The 17,504-nt window shown below is 37.5% G+C and overlaps 1 protein-coding gene across 1 annotated transcript; it reads right to left on the bottom strand.

Annotated features, from left to right (window-relative positions):
• Positions 1-828: 828 nt before the first annotated feature.
• On the bottom strand, positions 829-16,516 carry LOC132114435 (growth arrest-specific protein 2-like). Its single transcript, XM_059522557.1, has 8 exons — positions 16,382-16,516; positions 10,752-10,917; positions 8,230-8,339; positions 7,395-7,536; positions 5,417-5,480; positions 4,929-5,325; positions 4,712-4,819; positions 829-1,165 (listed from the first exon to the last, which is right to left on the bottom strand). The coding sequence occupies exons 2-8, from the start codon at positions 10,894-10,896 to the stop codon at positions 956-958; spliced, it is 1,176 nt and encodes a 391-aa protein (XP_059378540.1). The 5' UTR covers positions 10,897-10,917; positions 16,382-16,516; the 3' UTR covers positions 829-955.
• Between the last annotated feature and the right edge of the window lie 988 nt (positions 16,517-17,504).

Raw genomic sequence — 17,504 nt, forward strand, 5'->3', positions numbered from 1 at the left:
CCAGCACACTTGGACTTCAGTTGCTAAATGAGCCAAGTACATGCTGGGTTAAAAAAATGTATATAATAATTATCCTGCGTACATGAATGGAAGCATATGAGGCAGGTGGGTCAGGTTTAATACACTTTCTATTCTAGACAAATTTTCACATAGAAAAGCAATGTTTTAGTATTTGCATTACTGAAAAACAGTTGATAATTTTAAATGGGGCACCCCCTAGAGGATCTTTGTGGAACATGTTCACTTTAAACCCTCATTTAGAATACACTACTTAAATGAATTTGTAAAGTCAAACAATCAGCATACAACACCCATAAATCAGAATTAAAGGTTACAATAAAATAAAGATAAAGTAAACCGACATTGGCTTCCCAGTAAATGATCCTGACCTTTTAAAATTTAACATAAGAAAAAAAAAAGACAAGATGAAAAATTCTTAATATCTGTAAACAAAACCCAGGAGATACAGTATGAGATACCCTGTAAAAAACATATGGGTCAATATTCTTTTGTGTCAGGGGAGATTTTACATTGAACATCAAATAGTGACCCAGCACATTACCAAAATTGTATCTTACAAAAGTAAAGAGAATGTTTAAAAAAAAATAAACTTTAAAATGTATTAATATAATCATGTACTGTATAGATCCATCAGTACGCAACATTAACATGCCTTGGGCTGAATGTAAGCAATTTTATGTAAGCAATTTTATGAATATGCTAGCAATTTTCTTTTAACTTGCATAATTTTGTTTTTTCCCTTTTCCCACTTTTTCTAAAAGCATTTTCGTCCTCTTTTTATTTTTGAGCCATTACCCAAAAGAAGACCACTGCCCTGAAGAAAGATTATTTAAATTACAAAAAAAAAAAAAAAAGATCAAGCCACCTGGGCTGCTTCCCTCCTAGAAAAAAAAAGCCTGCTGTTGATTTAACAGAAGTAGCATTTACTGTCACATTACTTCTTGAAGCGCGAATGAGTACCCACGACCAGATAACTGTCCCGGGACAGCTCTCTCTTGACTGGGGACCTGCCGTTAGGCTTGCAGGTTTTGGTTCGAGGCCGAGCGATCTCAGTCATCTTACAAGGATCATGCTTTGACAAGTAAGTAACAAAGGTCTCCCATCCACCGCCAACACGAACCATGGCATGTTTATCATTCAGCATCTGTAAAAGCAAGAATCAGAATTGATTCATCACAGCTCAAATCAAGAATTGTGTTTAATATAATTCCTACAGTAACATTTATGGTGAAGGAAATTACTTTTGAAAATGTGTCAGACTCTTTTGTTTCTGCCATTAATGTCTTGAAAATTATTGCAATTCACATACAATAAAAAATGGGCTCACAAGTGATATTTACATTTTAATTTTTTTTGTTTGTTTGTTTTCTTAATCTTCACACTTTATGTCATCATATTGCATCTGAAGTATCTGATGCTACTCACTGATACTGTTGTTTTCTTCAATACAGTAAAGCTAACTTCAGGACAAAACTTTGTTGTGGTGACAATGATGCAGGCACATTATTGGAATAATTTGAATTTGTGTAAGTAACACAAAACAAATACTGAAATGGTTTCCAATAATAATACAATAACAATAACAATACAAAATGTAAACATATATTCATAGCTCAAGGCTCAAAATGGAAAAAGGATAAAACAAAAGGTGCACATAAGAGACATTTGATTTCTACACTCATATATATTTTTTCTTTTTTTTTTAGTGATCTTCCTAATTACCCCCTCCTTCCTCATAAAATATTCAGTCTGCATCCAATATGCAGCAGATCCGATGAAAGGCAAATGATCCCCGCCAGGAGAGAGAGAGGGGGTGGGGGGGTTAAAAAATCTCATTAAGCCTAATGAAACTGAGCACCAGCGCGGGACAAATCCACACACACTAACTTTTCAAACACACACACCTACGGCGCTTGGGCGTGAACCTCGCGCGCTGCCACGGCAACCCCTCCAGAGCAAGAACAAGAAAAACGAAATAGAAATGCATTGAAACTGAAAACAAGAGCACAGGAAGGGTCACGTCTCCAGAGAAATGTGTCTCTGTCCCCTGAGCCACCGACAGTCATCTATTCCCTCCTACCCTCCACCTTATCAGTCTTGACCCTCTCATTACAAAGCTGTTAAGCTGCTGGTGATACAACCAGATTTAGATGTTCTGTGCCTCCCCCTCCAAACCCTTTTAGCTTGATGCATCCTAATAGAGGGATATATACACGCGCGCACGTTTGCCAAGCAGGGTAATTCTAATTACCACGCGGTCTGATCAGTCTCAGCTGTTTTCAAGCAGATTAAAATGTCAAGGCTGACAGAGGAGGTGAGGGCGAGCGAGAATGAACAAATACACGAGAGAGCCGCGCGGGTGGGGGGGGTCCGTTTAAGAAAACCCCGCGTCAGTCAAACCTTTATCGAATCTGACATGTACGTAAATAAAACAGTGCCGAATGAAAGTATATATTACGCATTATTTCAGTGATAGAGTGGACATTGTAACGTGTTAGTTAAACGCTATATGTTTGTTCTGAAAAAAATGTTGACAAATTCCAGTCTCTTTCTGCATTATTCGCATTTACAAGACTCATTCAGCCTCTCGTCTCGTTCTCATTATATATGCTGACGGCGAAACTGATTTGAGCCTTTTTATTTTCCTCGACTACTGAAAAAAATAATGGAGAATTGGGAATAATGCGAAAGAGCCCGAGAGCGTTCGTGCTGTTTTTAACGCACTGACCGCTAGATGGCAGAATGTAGCTTTTAAATTCTTAGTTATTTGAGTACACATCCGCTTGGTAGGACAGAGCTGTTTTTTCAAACCAGCTAGTATGTGTACTAAAAAAACTGCATATGTGCACACCTTTATGTTAGTGAAGTGTAACGTGTGGTAAAATAAATGGCTGTGAAGGATTACCTGTACTCTGTACACACAGTTAGCTTTTTAAAGCACATCAAACAGCTACAGAAAAGTACAAAAACAAGACCACCAGGGCCTTGTGGGTCTGTTTTGCTTTCTGCTTCCCTCCCCAATCCACCTGGATGAGATCCATATCTTAGACTTAATTTGCCTTTTTTGTAGCAACAATGAATGGTGAATAAATGCTTAATTACTGAACAGTTAAAGATGCAAGATAGACGTAAGAGTGTAGCCAAAATACATGGATGCATAAAAAGTGCTATAAAAGGATGTAACTCTTGTTTTAGTTTTCATTTAGTGTAAATGTGGGGTCCCTATAAAGGAGAGATTTGTCAGATAAAGGTAAACGGCTTTTCACTGTCAGTGTTAAAATGGAATTGTGCTTTCAAGTCCGAGATGAAGAGAGAAGTATTCATGATCCCATAAACAACCCTGTTAATGACAGACATGGCATAAATCCTATTTCTTAGGATTAATCACCACTTCTTCACCCCTTCTGCTGCACAGCTCAGCTATTGTGATGATCTAATGGATCTTCCTTCTTTTTCGTTTTATCTCAGGATGTAACAACAAAAGTGTGAGAGAGAAAAACCATGAGAAATGATATTAAAAGCTCCCCTTCTTTTTCTCTTTGAGTGCTACAGTAAGCCTCTCTCTCTAATTGGATCTCTGACAGAAAGCGGCTGCTTTTCTTCCTCATTCACACATACTGTTGCCCTAAAGGATTTGTCTGATTGAAAAATCGTAAAAGGGAGGGCTGGAGCGAACAAAAGCGAGGCTGTAAGTCTCTGAATACATTCGCACTGCTAATGACTTGATCAGTCACCAGCATATAGATGAATTCTGCTTGTATGGCAAATTTTGTCATCACGAAAGTACGAAGGTGCCTTTTAACTCTTGCTTCAGATGACCCCTGGTGACAATCATTGGTTGCTAAACAGAATCATCAGATTTTTTAAGCTCTCCCCTTCAGCAGAGAAAATACACACAAGTATTGACTTAGACTTGATCTATAAATGTAAATTTAAATGTTTGATTAGTGTTTCGACACAGAAAGAAATTAAAAGACAAACGTCAAAATGGAAAAAAAACCAAGGTAAGTTCTTATTAATGTTCACAAACAGCTTGATGACTATTAATGTGACAGTAAACACTTACATAAAAAAGCGTATTCCATCATGCTTAATTAGGCATGTAATGAGTTTGTACCAAATGAGACAAAGTTGTAAATCTGTTAACAATTCAACTAATCCCTGTAGGGTTTAGAAGCATTTGCCCTTTTTTCAACAAAATAAAATGCACAAGCTTTTAGGCACTTTGTGTTTTAATATAAACAATATTCTATGTGTATTTTCAGTATGACTGGGCATTTTATTATTGTGCTGTTTCTTGTGCATTATTAGTGTTCTGTTCCGGTATATATGAACAGACTTTTCAGCCTTGATCCTAGACATTTGTTAGTCTGAACCTCCTTTTTCCCTATTCAAAGGTGTGAACCTTTTCTTTATGTTGCCAGGCAACACCAGCTCCCATGAGGCTTTGCCTTGACAAAGTACTGTGTTCTTTCAGGTTCCAAACTAACATTTGTTCTTCTAAAGAAACACTGAAAGCACGGCAGAGCTTATTGACACTTTGATGCTTATAACAAACAATGAAACATGATTTTACATATTGCATCATATCTTTCAAAGGAAACCATACAAATGTGGGCAATTTTAAATAGCAGATAACATTTTCCTTCAGCTAAAGAAGGCAATCTGTGGTGAAAAAAGCATTACATACCCTGACATAGAGGACTTTGTCTCCGACACGATAATGGCCTTTTGGCTGTTTCTCAATGCAGAATTTGACTGGACATTTGCATGGTGGATCCTCTGATATCTGCCTCACCTGAAAGAAGGTAACAAAGAAAACATGCTTTTGCTTATGAGCGTGAGGTCATGCACCAGTACACCAAGGATTGGAAAACCACATACAGTATATAGCTTAAAATACTCACAATCTCATCCAGCAGGTTAGCGCTGCTCTTTTTCCCACTAGTCTTCACAAGGCTGTTTGATGGTGAGGGCAGCGTTGATTTGACAGGTGTCCTGATGGGTGACGGTGTTCTCGGTGAAGTTTGCTGAGGTTCTGACTGGGTGTTCGAGTCAGAGAAGATGGACGTGCACTCTGGGGGAGGGGTAGGGGCTAGAGGAGGAGAGGGAGAGGGGTTCGGAGGAGAGATGGATGAGGGCGTTGAGACTGGAGGGGGCTCTGGATCAAGAGGGAAAAAAACAGGTGTGGTGGAGGGAGACGGCAGTGGTGAGGCGAAGAACATGGATGGGGACAAAGACTCATCTTCCTGTTTCTCAGTCTCTGTCTCGAGCTTGACCAGCGCTGGCGGCTCAATGCCATACCTGAAGGGAAACGTTCATTCAGTTCCGACTGAGAGATGGTTACAGGACGATGACGTGATATAAACAACTTTAAAAGATCAAAGGAACTCACCTCGAGGCAATTCTCGCAAGTTGCATGAGACACAAGCACACATCCCTGGGATGCTTCTGAAGAACTGTTGGAACACAAATATTGTCATTCACACAAAAAAAATCCTCAGAGGCCTATGATGTCAGCTCAAATTATGTCAACCACTGTACCCTGGGCGTAACAATGGACAAAAGAAAATGGCTTTGATAGACATCAAATGTCTGTTTGCTTTGGGAATCTTTGCATGTGTCCATTCAGATAAATAAAATTAAACATTCTCAAATAACAGCATTATAACCCTGTAAAGTGAATGAAGATGACTGTTAGGGTGACCTCAGGTTTGTATCCATAATCGTACCGAGGAACAATTTTTACTTCCTATTTTTGAAATAAATAAAAATATATAATAATCAACATTTTATTTTTAAATATGTAAACACTTTGACATTGACAAAAGTTATTTTTAATATGAAAAATAATAATTTATTAAATATAATAACAATAATAATTATGTTTAAAACAAGAAAAACATTTGCCATTTTTTATTATTTCAAATTATCTTATTATAAAAGTATTATTTATTTTTCTTACCCTGTTAGCAAATAATTTTCTTCTCACTAAATCTGGTTTAATTTTCTGAAAAATATTTATCTTGTTTCAAGGATATTTTGATATTTTTACTGGAATGCAAGGCAGAAATACTGAGTAAAATGGCTATGATTTGTCTTAAAGTTAATAGCCATACTAAACGCTGTAGAGGATTTTCATCCACTAAACTAACAACAGCCGCATAAAGTCGTTAAAAGATGTTTGCATGAGCTTCCCAACCCATGAGCCTTTGCAATGCAGACGCAAAACTTTGTAGTCAAACTTTGCAGAGGTCATAGTGATACTGTATCTTTGTTGTGCAGTGGAAAGGGGAAAAACTCAAAGACACTAATTTGAGGGATAAAAAGGTTGTTGAAACTTGTATCATCAAGAACAAAAACAGAAATCTGTCTCCCTTACACTCTGACAAGGTTTGAAGGTGTGAATCCTTATGAAAACAAAGAAATAATGGATAAATCCAACATAGCCCCAGGTTGAAAGCTATGATTAATGTTGGCAAGATTAACAGTCCTAATGAGAAGGTATCACTGTAGACTGGTTTGAAGTTTAAAATAAACAAAGAATGTTCATTAATGTCAAACAGTTCATGAAACCCATTTCAACAGGCATGTGCATACAGTATATAAAAGTCATGCACAGACACAAAGTTAAATCAACTCTGATTCTGTCACTGCAAATATCCCTTGGGTTCTAAGACTATAGTATTTCAGCCCCTTCTCAATGTAATATGACCAACAAACCTGTAAACCTACCAATACTAGGAGACTGATAAAAGGGTTTTGTTGTTTTTATAACAGTTATCGACTTATCTCATTCTTGAACGCTACATTATTTTATCTATCCTCTCAAAACCGTTCAAGGCGCACTCCTTTCCTTTTTATCTATTATTGTATTATATTATCTATCTTTGACTCTATTTATCCATTCCCCATTTTCCCCCTGACCTACTGTCCTTTCATTTCTCTTTCCTTCTCTTTCTCTCCATTATTCTTCACAGGGTGATAGACAGCGGGGGCCAAGGCTGTGAAGCAGTGAACAGTGGAGTGACACAGATATTGATACTGCTTGTCTATTCAGCAGTTCTTTAGGGCAACAGCCCCACAGGACAACAGCCTGCATAGACCGAAAGTAAGGCCTATTGTAACTGGACATCTCACTTAATGATCTCAAAAAGTGTAAAAAAAAAATGAACAAGGAAAACATTGATATTTCTGTGCTTAATATCCATGGTCAGATTTCTCAGGATTGTTGGTGAATCACCTCACAGACTTATGACTATTAAAACCAAAGAATCTAGTCGCCTTAATCACAAAGGCAGAATATATCAACAAAGTATGCACAACAAAAACATTTAAACGTCTCATGATAAGATGCTGATTTGAGTACTCACCAAGATCTTCGGATTCAAACAGATGTGACTGCTCCACTCCAATCTTACGGCACCAGTACAGAAAGTTAGCTGTATTGTCTCGAGCGAAGAACGATCCAGAGGCTGCATCAGACCGCCAGCGAATCACACACCGAATAAAGGGCTATGGGACACAAAAAAAACAACTGAAATATATCTCTGATTAGCTTAGCATGTGCTCATTTGAATATTTAGCAATATAAATAGCACAACAGATAATTTATTTTTCAAAAAACATATTGTTCAAAAATAAGCCCTGCATCATGTGTTTGAAATTTGCTTTATCCTGCTAGTGTTAGTTAGTCTCTAAATAGCTGGAAAAAAAAACAGATACTGATGCACCTCCACAACACCAGCATGGAGACACACACACACACACACATACACAGGTGAAGGTCAATGTCAGAGACTGAAAGATTGCCAGGAAAGTAGTGATATATGTTGTGTCTCATTTTGAAGGCTGAGCCCTCTGGATGTTACATTTGTCGGCCGTATAAGTCAAAGAAAAGTAACCTTTACAATCCAAAGTACAAAAGACATTCCAGCAAATCACACCTCATGAGGAATAACAGTGCATTTTATTATGGCTACTTTTCTTAAACGAGACATCTTCGATGATGTATGCGGCTGACAAATGAGACCTCTGGAGGGTGCAGGATCTTTTTTTTTTTTAGATACAGCTAATTAGTGAGACTAAAGTCCTGGCAGTGACATGAATACAGATGACTTTGAAACACTATTAGCACTTATACACAATAATTAGCACATAATCATTGATCAAACTACCCATAAATATAATGTTTAATGCTATGAGCACCTTTTCATTGCTGGCCAGAACCATCTTCTCCTGTAGCGCCTCTGCAAGCTGACACAGGACGACACCATTGTCTAGTCTGTCCATGAAGTTATCCACTGTTATATCCAAACCTGTGCAGAGAGTGTTAAGAGAAACAAATGAGCATTAAAGGGGTCATAAACTGAGAAATCAGAATTCCCTTGATCTTTTAATATATAAGTGTTCTTGAAGTTATAAAAACATCCTGTAAGTTTCAGAACTCAAAACTATTTTGTTAGTCTAAAAACAGCTTACTGTATATTGAAGCCAATCTGTTAAAACTTTGTGGAATGTACAACTCTATGATGCAATAGTGTGGCTAAACATCTTTCCCTGTGGAGAAGAAGATCAACGCCTGCTTCTACATCGCAGCCCGTTTAGCCCCGCCCACCGATTCATGCACATAGTGTAGGTAAATGATAAGAGCAACAAATGCAGGTCACCGAAGAAACCAAACAATAAACTTTATTTTTGATAAAGTACTAGACCGCGTCAGTAAGAACTTGGTCCTTTGTTCCATTAATTTTACTGTGGATTCATTTACAAGCAAGGCACAATTCGACGTTGGATTTTCTTAACACTATTGCTTTGTCTGTTGTTACAGATCGTTTGATATGAGTATATATGCATTTTTAATCTAAATCACAGCAGCATCCATCTGTGAAGGCTGTAGGCTGTCAAACAAACACAACTATTAGCCAATCATAGCAGTGGGTGTTTACAATCTGCCATGCCTATTCAAAGAGTCTTCTGATGAGAAGGGTAAAAAACAGGACAGAAAATAGCCTAATACTTCTAAATTATGTTTTTTTTATCCTGTATGTGGACCTCAGAGAACAGTACACAATAATTTTAAAAAGGCAGTTTCATGACCCCTTTAAGAGAGAGATAAAGAATGATCAAGAAACTTCCAGTACTAAAAAGTAACGTTATAAAGGCACTGAATGAATTTTAGTGAATGATCTGGTGGCTATAAAATACATATTGACACTTAGGCTTACATACATTTCTCTACAATTTTCATGTTCGTTGTTTTACCTTCCATACAAATAATCTTCTCCATCATTTATTTACCATTCTTTCAATACCTAAGGCAACTTGAAGATGCCCCCAAAAAATCCTCTAAGTACAATCGCTCTGAGATGCTCACGGCTGTGCAGATACATTCCTGAGGCCTGGGTGTTAAGTACATACAGATTCAAACACAGCAGTGGTACCAGAGCTTACCATCACGGGGAAGGGGGAGTAGGGGGCCTGGGGAGGGGGAACACACGAGGCAATGGCGGAGGGAAACCACAACAAAAACAGAAATCCTGATGTGCAGAATGACTGGGGCTGGTCATTAGCATAGAGTGGGGGAAAAGTGTGTAAGGAAACAAAGAGATCTCCTGCTGTCTGCCAACCACAGAGTCATAATGTTGCCCTGAGATCAGCAGGAACAGGAAGAGTTGAGGAAGAGAAGCATGTGTTAATAAGAGAAATCCCTCATCAGCTTCTTTGGTGAAAACAACAACAACAACTGATGTTGTATCACGTCTCATCTCATTTCTCAGGTTGTTGTGTCTCTACTGTATATTTAGGAACCACCAGCCTGTTGGCTTAAGGGTTTTGTAGTGTTTTGACCTTTTTGTGTTGTGTATTGCTTTCATCAAGCCTCTTCAGCCCCCAGAAGTATTAAAAGGTTCTGACAACAAATATCATAGGTCAAGACACGTAGGTACATGTATAAGACACTCCTTTTGATAAAGGCAATTCCTGCTTTGGGGTTTTATCAGGGCATGTGCCATTGATCCAAAGTGCAGAGGAATTTAGGGATTCTATTAAAATGACTGTATGTAAACACAATGATATTCCTGATATGGCAGACAGAATAATCCTTATTTGTTGGCTTGTGCAGGATTTAATCAGCAGTGGGAAAAATGGTAAACTTGAGATATATAGACGTGTCCTTGTTCACAAGAAGATTTAACAGAAATGCAAAACACATACAGAAAATAGCCTTTGGGAAGCACTTTTCCTAGAACCATGATTGATAATAAAATGAGTGGGCTGGTGATTTCCACTTCACATTTCCTTAAAACACTTGAGCTGTAGTTAGAAGTTTTCATGTGTTAAACTGCCAAATGCAATTTTTGTTTGCTGTAAAAGACTCAGTGTTGCCCTAAAGTTTAAGATTTTACTACAATCAGCCACTTCTGGCTAACTGCACTCCTACATGAAGGATTGTCCATATCCAGGTACTTCTCCATCCTTGTTGCTGGTGGTGGATATTTTGAGAAAAGTTGTTTACCCATCCACTGTAAATCAATGGTGACCAATGTGGTTTGGTTGTACATTTTTCAAAATATCTTCTTTTGTGTTCCACAGAAGAAATAAAGCCATACAGTCTTGAAATGACTTGAGGGTGAGAAAATGACGACTGAAGTATGACTTTTGGGTCAACATTACTTTTAAGGTCATTAGTTTACAAATCACTAATGCTTATGCAAATATGAACATCTTACCAAGGATTGTGTTAAGCCAGATGGCCAGATCTTCTTTCATGGGCAGTAGACTGGACTTATGCCTACACGCCAGCCACTCATTGTACTGGTGCAGACAGGAGAGGTCAGGTCCTGGTTCCCACCTGGGACTGAAGGGACAGTTCATTCTGACTCAAGTAGTGCACTGCTGGATAGAAAAGGAAAGAGGGCAACAATATCGTTAATTAAAGTGAATGTTGTTTCTAAAATGATAACATCTATAAAACATCCAAAACAAACTGGCAGATATCTTTCTTATTGTTTTTTTTTGGCCCTTTTAATGTCATGTTTGATCAGTTTAATGCATCTTTGATTGATTAAAGTAATTATTTCTTTAAAAAAAAAACAATCTTACCAACCCTAAACTTTTGAACAGTTGTGTTTTAATTTTGTTGTTAAAAAATGTTTTAAAATAATCCAGAGCAACTGCAATTAGATGAAATCTGTTACCTCTTTGAAGACATAATCTAGCATACATTCCCTCTGCAGCAATGGGCAGGCTGGACGGACTATTAAATATGCTGCACATATGAATAATAGAAGCACATCTGTTCTCTTATTGCTTCTGTATATAGGCCAGTGTGTGATTTTTACCTCAACCTACTGCTGGATTTACACTCTACCTAATGATGCACAACTGCCACATTCCAACTGTTCTTTAAAACTGACCAAAGCAATGAAAGACAAATTACAACTTTGCTGATAAACAAACAGGCTAAGGATGAGATATTTAGTCTAACTGATGCCAGGTATTGTACAAAATATCACATGGATATGAAAATCTTCTGAAGAGTACAATTAGAATGAGGGAAAACTGTATAAATACAACATTTTAAAAAATATTTGGAAGTGTGCATTCAATTACTGTGCAGTGAAAACCATTAAGATTTGTCATGCTAGACTGGATGGGAAAAAAGGGGCAAACATAAACAGACAAATACCAGCTCAGGGAAGGATTTAATGTACAAGTCTTACTTCAATCCCTAGCAACTGAAGAATGCTCTGTCCTGTAATTTCCCCCCTATTCAAGTAACTATTCATCAGAGGGGCCTTTCACATGTAGAAACATGCCCCTGTTTCCCATAACTGCCAAGGCTTTGTAAGGCAGAGGAAGGAGAGCAGACACCTGCAGGGCAGATGTGTGCAATCAAAACAAGCGCAGAGAGAATTAGTGGTAAATGTAAGTCCAGACCTATTTATTTTACTAAAGCTGGATGAGCAGAAGCTATCGAGAGATCAGAGGGGCCTGATGTTGGAGAGCTTGCCAGGAGAAGGTTGTTGAGGAAGAGGAGAGTAAGACACATAAACTCTGGAACATTAGGTGTTGTCCTCCACAACACAGAGTGAGGGGTGATGAGATGTTATGTATGTTTAGAGTGGTTCCATGTGAGCAGGGAGAAATCATAAAGGAAGCTTTCATAAAAGCTCTACATCCAAGAATAGCGCAAGATCAAAAAAGAAAAAAGAAGCTTTGTATGAAAGGTTTTTAAAGATACAATAGAAAATTGAAATAATACATGTGGCGTGATTAAAAAGAGGATACAGAGACAGCTGAAACTGCAACTGGGAGATGAAATCCTATAGTTGAGTTAATGTACAAATATCATGATGATACATCACTCCAGTAAAATAACTCCTTTTACATTTCTACTTAAGTGAAAGTACCAAAAGTATTCATTATCATAGCATTCATAGCGTTCATTATCAGTGGCGCAGCTTGTCAGTTAACAACAGCTCTGTTTGTCGTAACAGTGAGCGTGATTTCACCAAGTACAACATGTTCCCGGATATATGTGAAATCACTCACCTGATGGAATTTACAGCTGATTAGAGAACCGACTTTACTGACGAGATGCACATTAATTATCGGCCGATATTTATCGTGCACCCCTAATTAATTTATGAATTGAACATCAGTGAAATAGTGAAGTAAAAAGTCACAAATTATGCTTTAGTAAATTAAGTGTCCCACAATGAAAATAATATATAACACAAAAAAAGGACAGATTCTTGAACAAAATATTTAAATATACATCTTTTTCCTGATGTAAAAATGGGTGCCACCATTTGTAAATTCTATGGGTCTAGCTTCCGGTCTCATTTGCGACCAGTTATTTTTAGCTGTACAAAACAGTTAATTTTGCTGCTCAATATTAACAATTGATGTGTCCTATCATATTATTTTAATCTGTTATCTTAATTAAGAACACACTGGTTTGTACTGCAAACAGTTTTACGGTTTACTGCACGTTGTTATTCTCCTCGCTAATGAACCGGAAGTCTTCCGCGTTGAGAAAAAAGGTGGATAATGTATACAGTAAAAAATCTGTACATCAATACTGTACACAATTATATAAATCTAGAGTACCATCATGGCTTTGACACCACAATTCCACAATTAGTTCAGTAACACGCCTGAACAACAGGAAAGACAAACAAACTAAAGCATGATATATCATCTCATCATCACAGGGATCTGCCAATCAGATGGAGGTCGACAAGGATGATGTGGAAATGTGCAGAAGTAATAGACTGAATTGTCAGAATGAATGATTAAAGAACAGCAAAACATAAACATGCCTTGAACTCCAGGCCCTCGTGTGTGTCAGTGATGAAGGCTGAGGCTCTTTGACCGATGGAGCATGAGAACACAACAGGATTACAGCACACAGGTGCCACATTCACACCTACACTGCAACGTCACCATACTCAGACAGGAGGAGAGGAAGAGGTCTTCATCCAAACCCACAGACAAAAAGACGCTTTATGTTCATTCACACACACACACACCAAGATACACGTAACACTAAAACACACACATAAGGACTAACGCTCCAGTTCACCGCCGACAGATAGGTGTGAACATTGCTTAATACACACTGACACAAGACAACACATGAGATACAGACGGATCAGCTGCACCCATCCAATTATATTTTTCATGCAAGCTCCTCATCAAACAGTCAAATTTTACAGACTGTAATTGTCATCTACTCATGTTCTGGTTGATAACTTAGTTAAGGCTGAAAGCTCATGTATAGGTATACAAGCTAAAACAGATCCAAACTGCCATTTTTAACTGCCATACCAATCTAAGTGTCAGGTTCAGGGTACGTCCAGCACAATAAATCACATTCCTACTGGCCTGGTAGACTGGCTTCTCTTACCTCTGTTAAATTACAGCCATGAGTTAAAGTGGAGAAAGGGCTTGATATTTACCATACATAATACTGGGTTGACAGGCAAAATGTAGAGTACTTGTTCTATCAAGGAATTTGGGTGTAAAGATAAGATCTCTGCTTCAAAGCATATAGAAGAACACCCAAGGCATATAATCTATTTTGGAGTAAATCCATGTATAAAAACAACACAGAGGCTGTATTTTATTTTAATGGCATGTGTAACTGAACTTCAGCAGCAAAATATAACTGAGAATGTTTGCGCACTCAACAAATTTGACTACAACAAAGGTCTACATTTCAATGAAACTTGAGAGACCACCTAAGCAAAAGTGGAACACTGCTTATAGTGAGTGGATCAAAACCACAAACAGAGTGAGTGAAACTTGCAATTCATTGGGGCCATTGGGAATGTGGAGTAAAATTAGTTGGTGTGAAAGATGAGCACCCTCTGTATCTAGCAAACTGTGTACAATTTGCATTAGGTGATCAAATAAAGTTTGGCTATTGCACAAGTTTTCTTAGAGGGACAGTTCACCAAAAAAAAAAAGTAAATTCTATTTGCATTTTAATTAAAGGGTTAAAAGGGATGAAGTTTTGTCATTAATCACTTACCCCCCATGTCGTTCCAAAACCGTAAAAGCTTTGTTCAACTTCAGAACACAATTTAAGATATTTTGGATGAAAACCGGGAGGCTTATGACTGTCCCATTGACAGTGCAATTTACTTGTCAGTCAATGGGACTGTGTCAGTGTCAAGGTCCAGAAAAGTATGAAAGACATTGTCAGAATAGTCCATCTGCCGTCAGTGGTTCAATTTGAATTTTATGAAACGATGAGAATACTCTTTGTACTCAAAGAAAACAAAAATAACGACTTTATTAAAAAATTTGTCTCCTCTGAATCACCGTAGCGACATTTTGAAGAATATTTGCTGCATTCAAACTGCGTACGCTCTTCTTTGTCAGCTGCGCTGCACGGATGCACTGTTTTCAGTCAAATCTAAGTGGGAATACACGTAGAAAACGTATCCTTGTATTGTGGCTGACACTGAATAGCGTACGCAGTTTTGCATTCAGTGGATGTTCTCCAAAATGGCACTACGGTGATGCAAAGAGACAAAGAGGAGACAGATTATTATATAAAGTCATTATTTAAGTTTTCTTTGTGTACAAAAAGTATTATTGTCGCTTCATAACGTTATGGTTGAACCACTGATGACAGAGGGACTACTCTGATGATGTCTTTCATACTTTTCTGGACCTTGACAGTGTAATTTATTCAAATTAGCAAATGGGACAGTCACAATCCTCCCGGTTTTCATCCAAAATATCTTAAATTGTGTTCCGAAGACGAGTGAAGCTTTTATGGGTTTGAAACGACATGGGGGTAAGTGATAAATGACAAAATTTTCATTTTGGGGTGGTATTACCCTTTAATGTGTGTTCATCACACTCATGTCTTCCAAAACCTGTATGACTTTCTTTCCTCCATGGAACACAATAGCAATTATTTTTAACTGATAGCCCATACTGGTCTTTTTAATGTAATGACGTTAGACTTTCATGAAATGACCACGTGCCTACGTTTTATTCTATTCCTCACAGAAAGCAAATGACTTCAAATGACTACTAATATACCACAAAATATAATATAATAATACACACAAACTTAGAATATAATGCATAATGGTTGACTTTTATGGTCACCTTTTATTATATGGCAGACAGCAGCACATACTTTCTTCAAAGCTTTTCTTTTTTGTGGTCCACTGAATATAGAAAGTCAAACATGTTTGGAATGTCACGAGTGTGACTAAACTATTATATGTTTCATTTCTGCGTGAACTGCAAATACTATCTTGTCTTCCACATTACTGAGCTCTACTGTGACAGTGAAACTTTATTAGGCAGTAATAGGTGCCACAAGTAAAAAAAAAATTAGCCAATAACCTTCCAACGCTCACAGAAAATATAAAACCTTACTGAACTTGTTTCTATGAGTGCAGAGTTAAGATTACAGATAAAGTCCTGTCCTGATGGCAATACATTGATATTATTGCTGTGTAATTTTACATCATAGGCTACAACAAGCCTGTCACGAAACATTGACAATAAAGACATTTTCAGCAACAGTTCATTTATACATTACATTTATTTGGCTATCTAGCCAAAGATAACCTACAGATAATGAGTAAAGAGTTATGTTTTATGAAAAGCCATCTGTAAGATATTCAAAACAACTTAAAATATATCTAGGCTCAGATCGGTAACAGCAACCACTGTAGCGTGTAAGTACTGATGAATTTGTTGACCTTTGCAAATAAATAAATAAATAAATAAATAACTTAAGTCTATCATATTAAATTCCAGTTTTATCTATTTTCTATGCTATACATCTTAAGACAAAAACATGAGAGCATACAGTGCTTACCTCTCCGTGTGTCCTCAGCAGATCCGCCAACAATGTCACTGTCAAAACTTTCACTCTCTGCCCCAAACGCGCTAGGTGTCAAGTTGCATTTACACACTACCTGCGCAAATTCATCATCAGTGGCTTCGCGTTTGACAGTCATTCATCTTTTTGTAGTCAGCTATTTCAGTGATTGCAAACGTGTAAATACAATTTTAATAAAGATTAGATCAATTAAAAAAAAAAGTTTTTTCGGGAGCAGTCTCTCGGATGTCTTTCGGAAGAATACTGTGGTTTTATAAGCACGTTTAGTCATCTTCAGCTGATCTATTTCTTCATTAGTAGCAAAAACGGAAGAGTAGGCAAGCATGAAAGTCATGTAGGCTACATCATATTTTCGTGATTTTCAACATTTCGCGATGCCTTATTAGGCTGTTTTTTTTCCCAGTGGGATGAATTTGAATAAGGGCTATGATATTTCTGTCCGATGAGAAGATAAACGTCCTCTTTTGTTTGTTTACCCACGTAGGATTTGCATATCCGTGTTAAAGCCTATGTAAAATCAAGTTTACGGAACGTGCAAACTATTTTTACAGCGTGGATAAAGTCTTTGACCGTATTTGTTGGTTGGTTTTATCTTTTATCTATGTAACATTACAACGTTTTGTTCATAGACACGCTGCAAATCATCTCTTGCTTTTATCCAAAAAAAAAACAAAAAAAAAAACATAAACACTCATTTACTTCAACCAGCAGATGGCATCGAAACCACTCAGCTGCAATCGGCATTGCCTTTGCAATCGGGATGAGTTTGAGTCAATGTTAACTTAATTCTCAAGTAACGTTGGCACTTTTTCCTCAGGTCTAAGCATGTTTTAAATATATAAATATCTTTATATCTTAGATATTAATTAATTTCAAGTGTCCGCGTTTTGAAATGAAACATCAAATGTTTTGAAATGTATCATCCATTAGACGCGTTGTTTTAGTCCTGAAAGGGCGTGTTAGAAATGTCTGGGTTTCCCACCCACTCGGTTGTTTATGGCGGGTAATGTGTGCAGTGTGTTCTCTCTAGTTAGGAATCCTCGGCTACACGACAGGGATCACTGCTCAGACACGTGACAGAAGGCGGGATTGTGCGTTT

Source organism: Carassius carassius, chromosome 3 (genome assembly GCF_963082965.1).
Source record: "Carassius carassius chromosome 3, fCarCar2.1, whole genome shotgun sequence".
NCBI classification, from domain to species: Eukaryota; Metazoa; Chordata; class Actinopteri; order Cypriniformes; family Cyprinidae; genus Carassius; species Carassius carassius.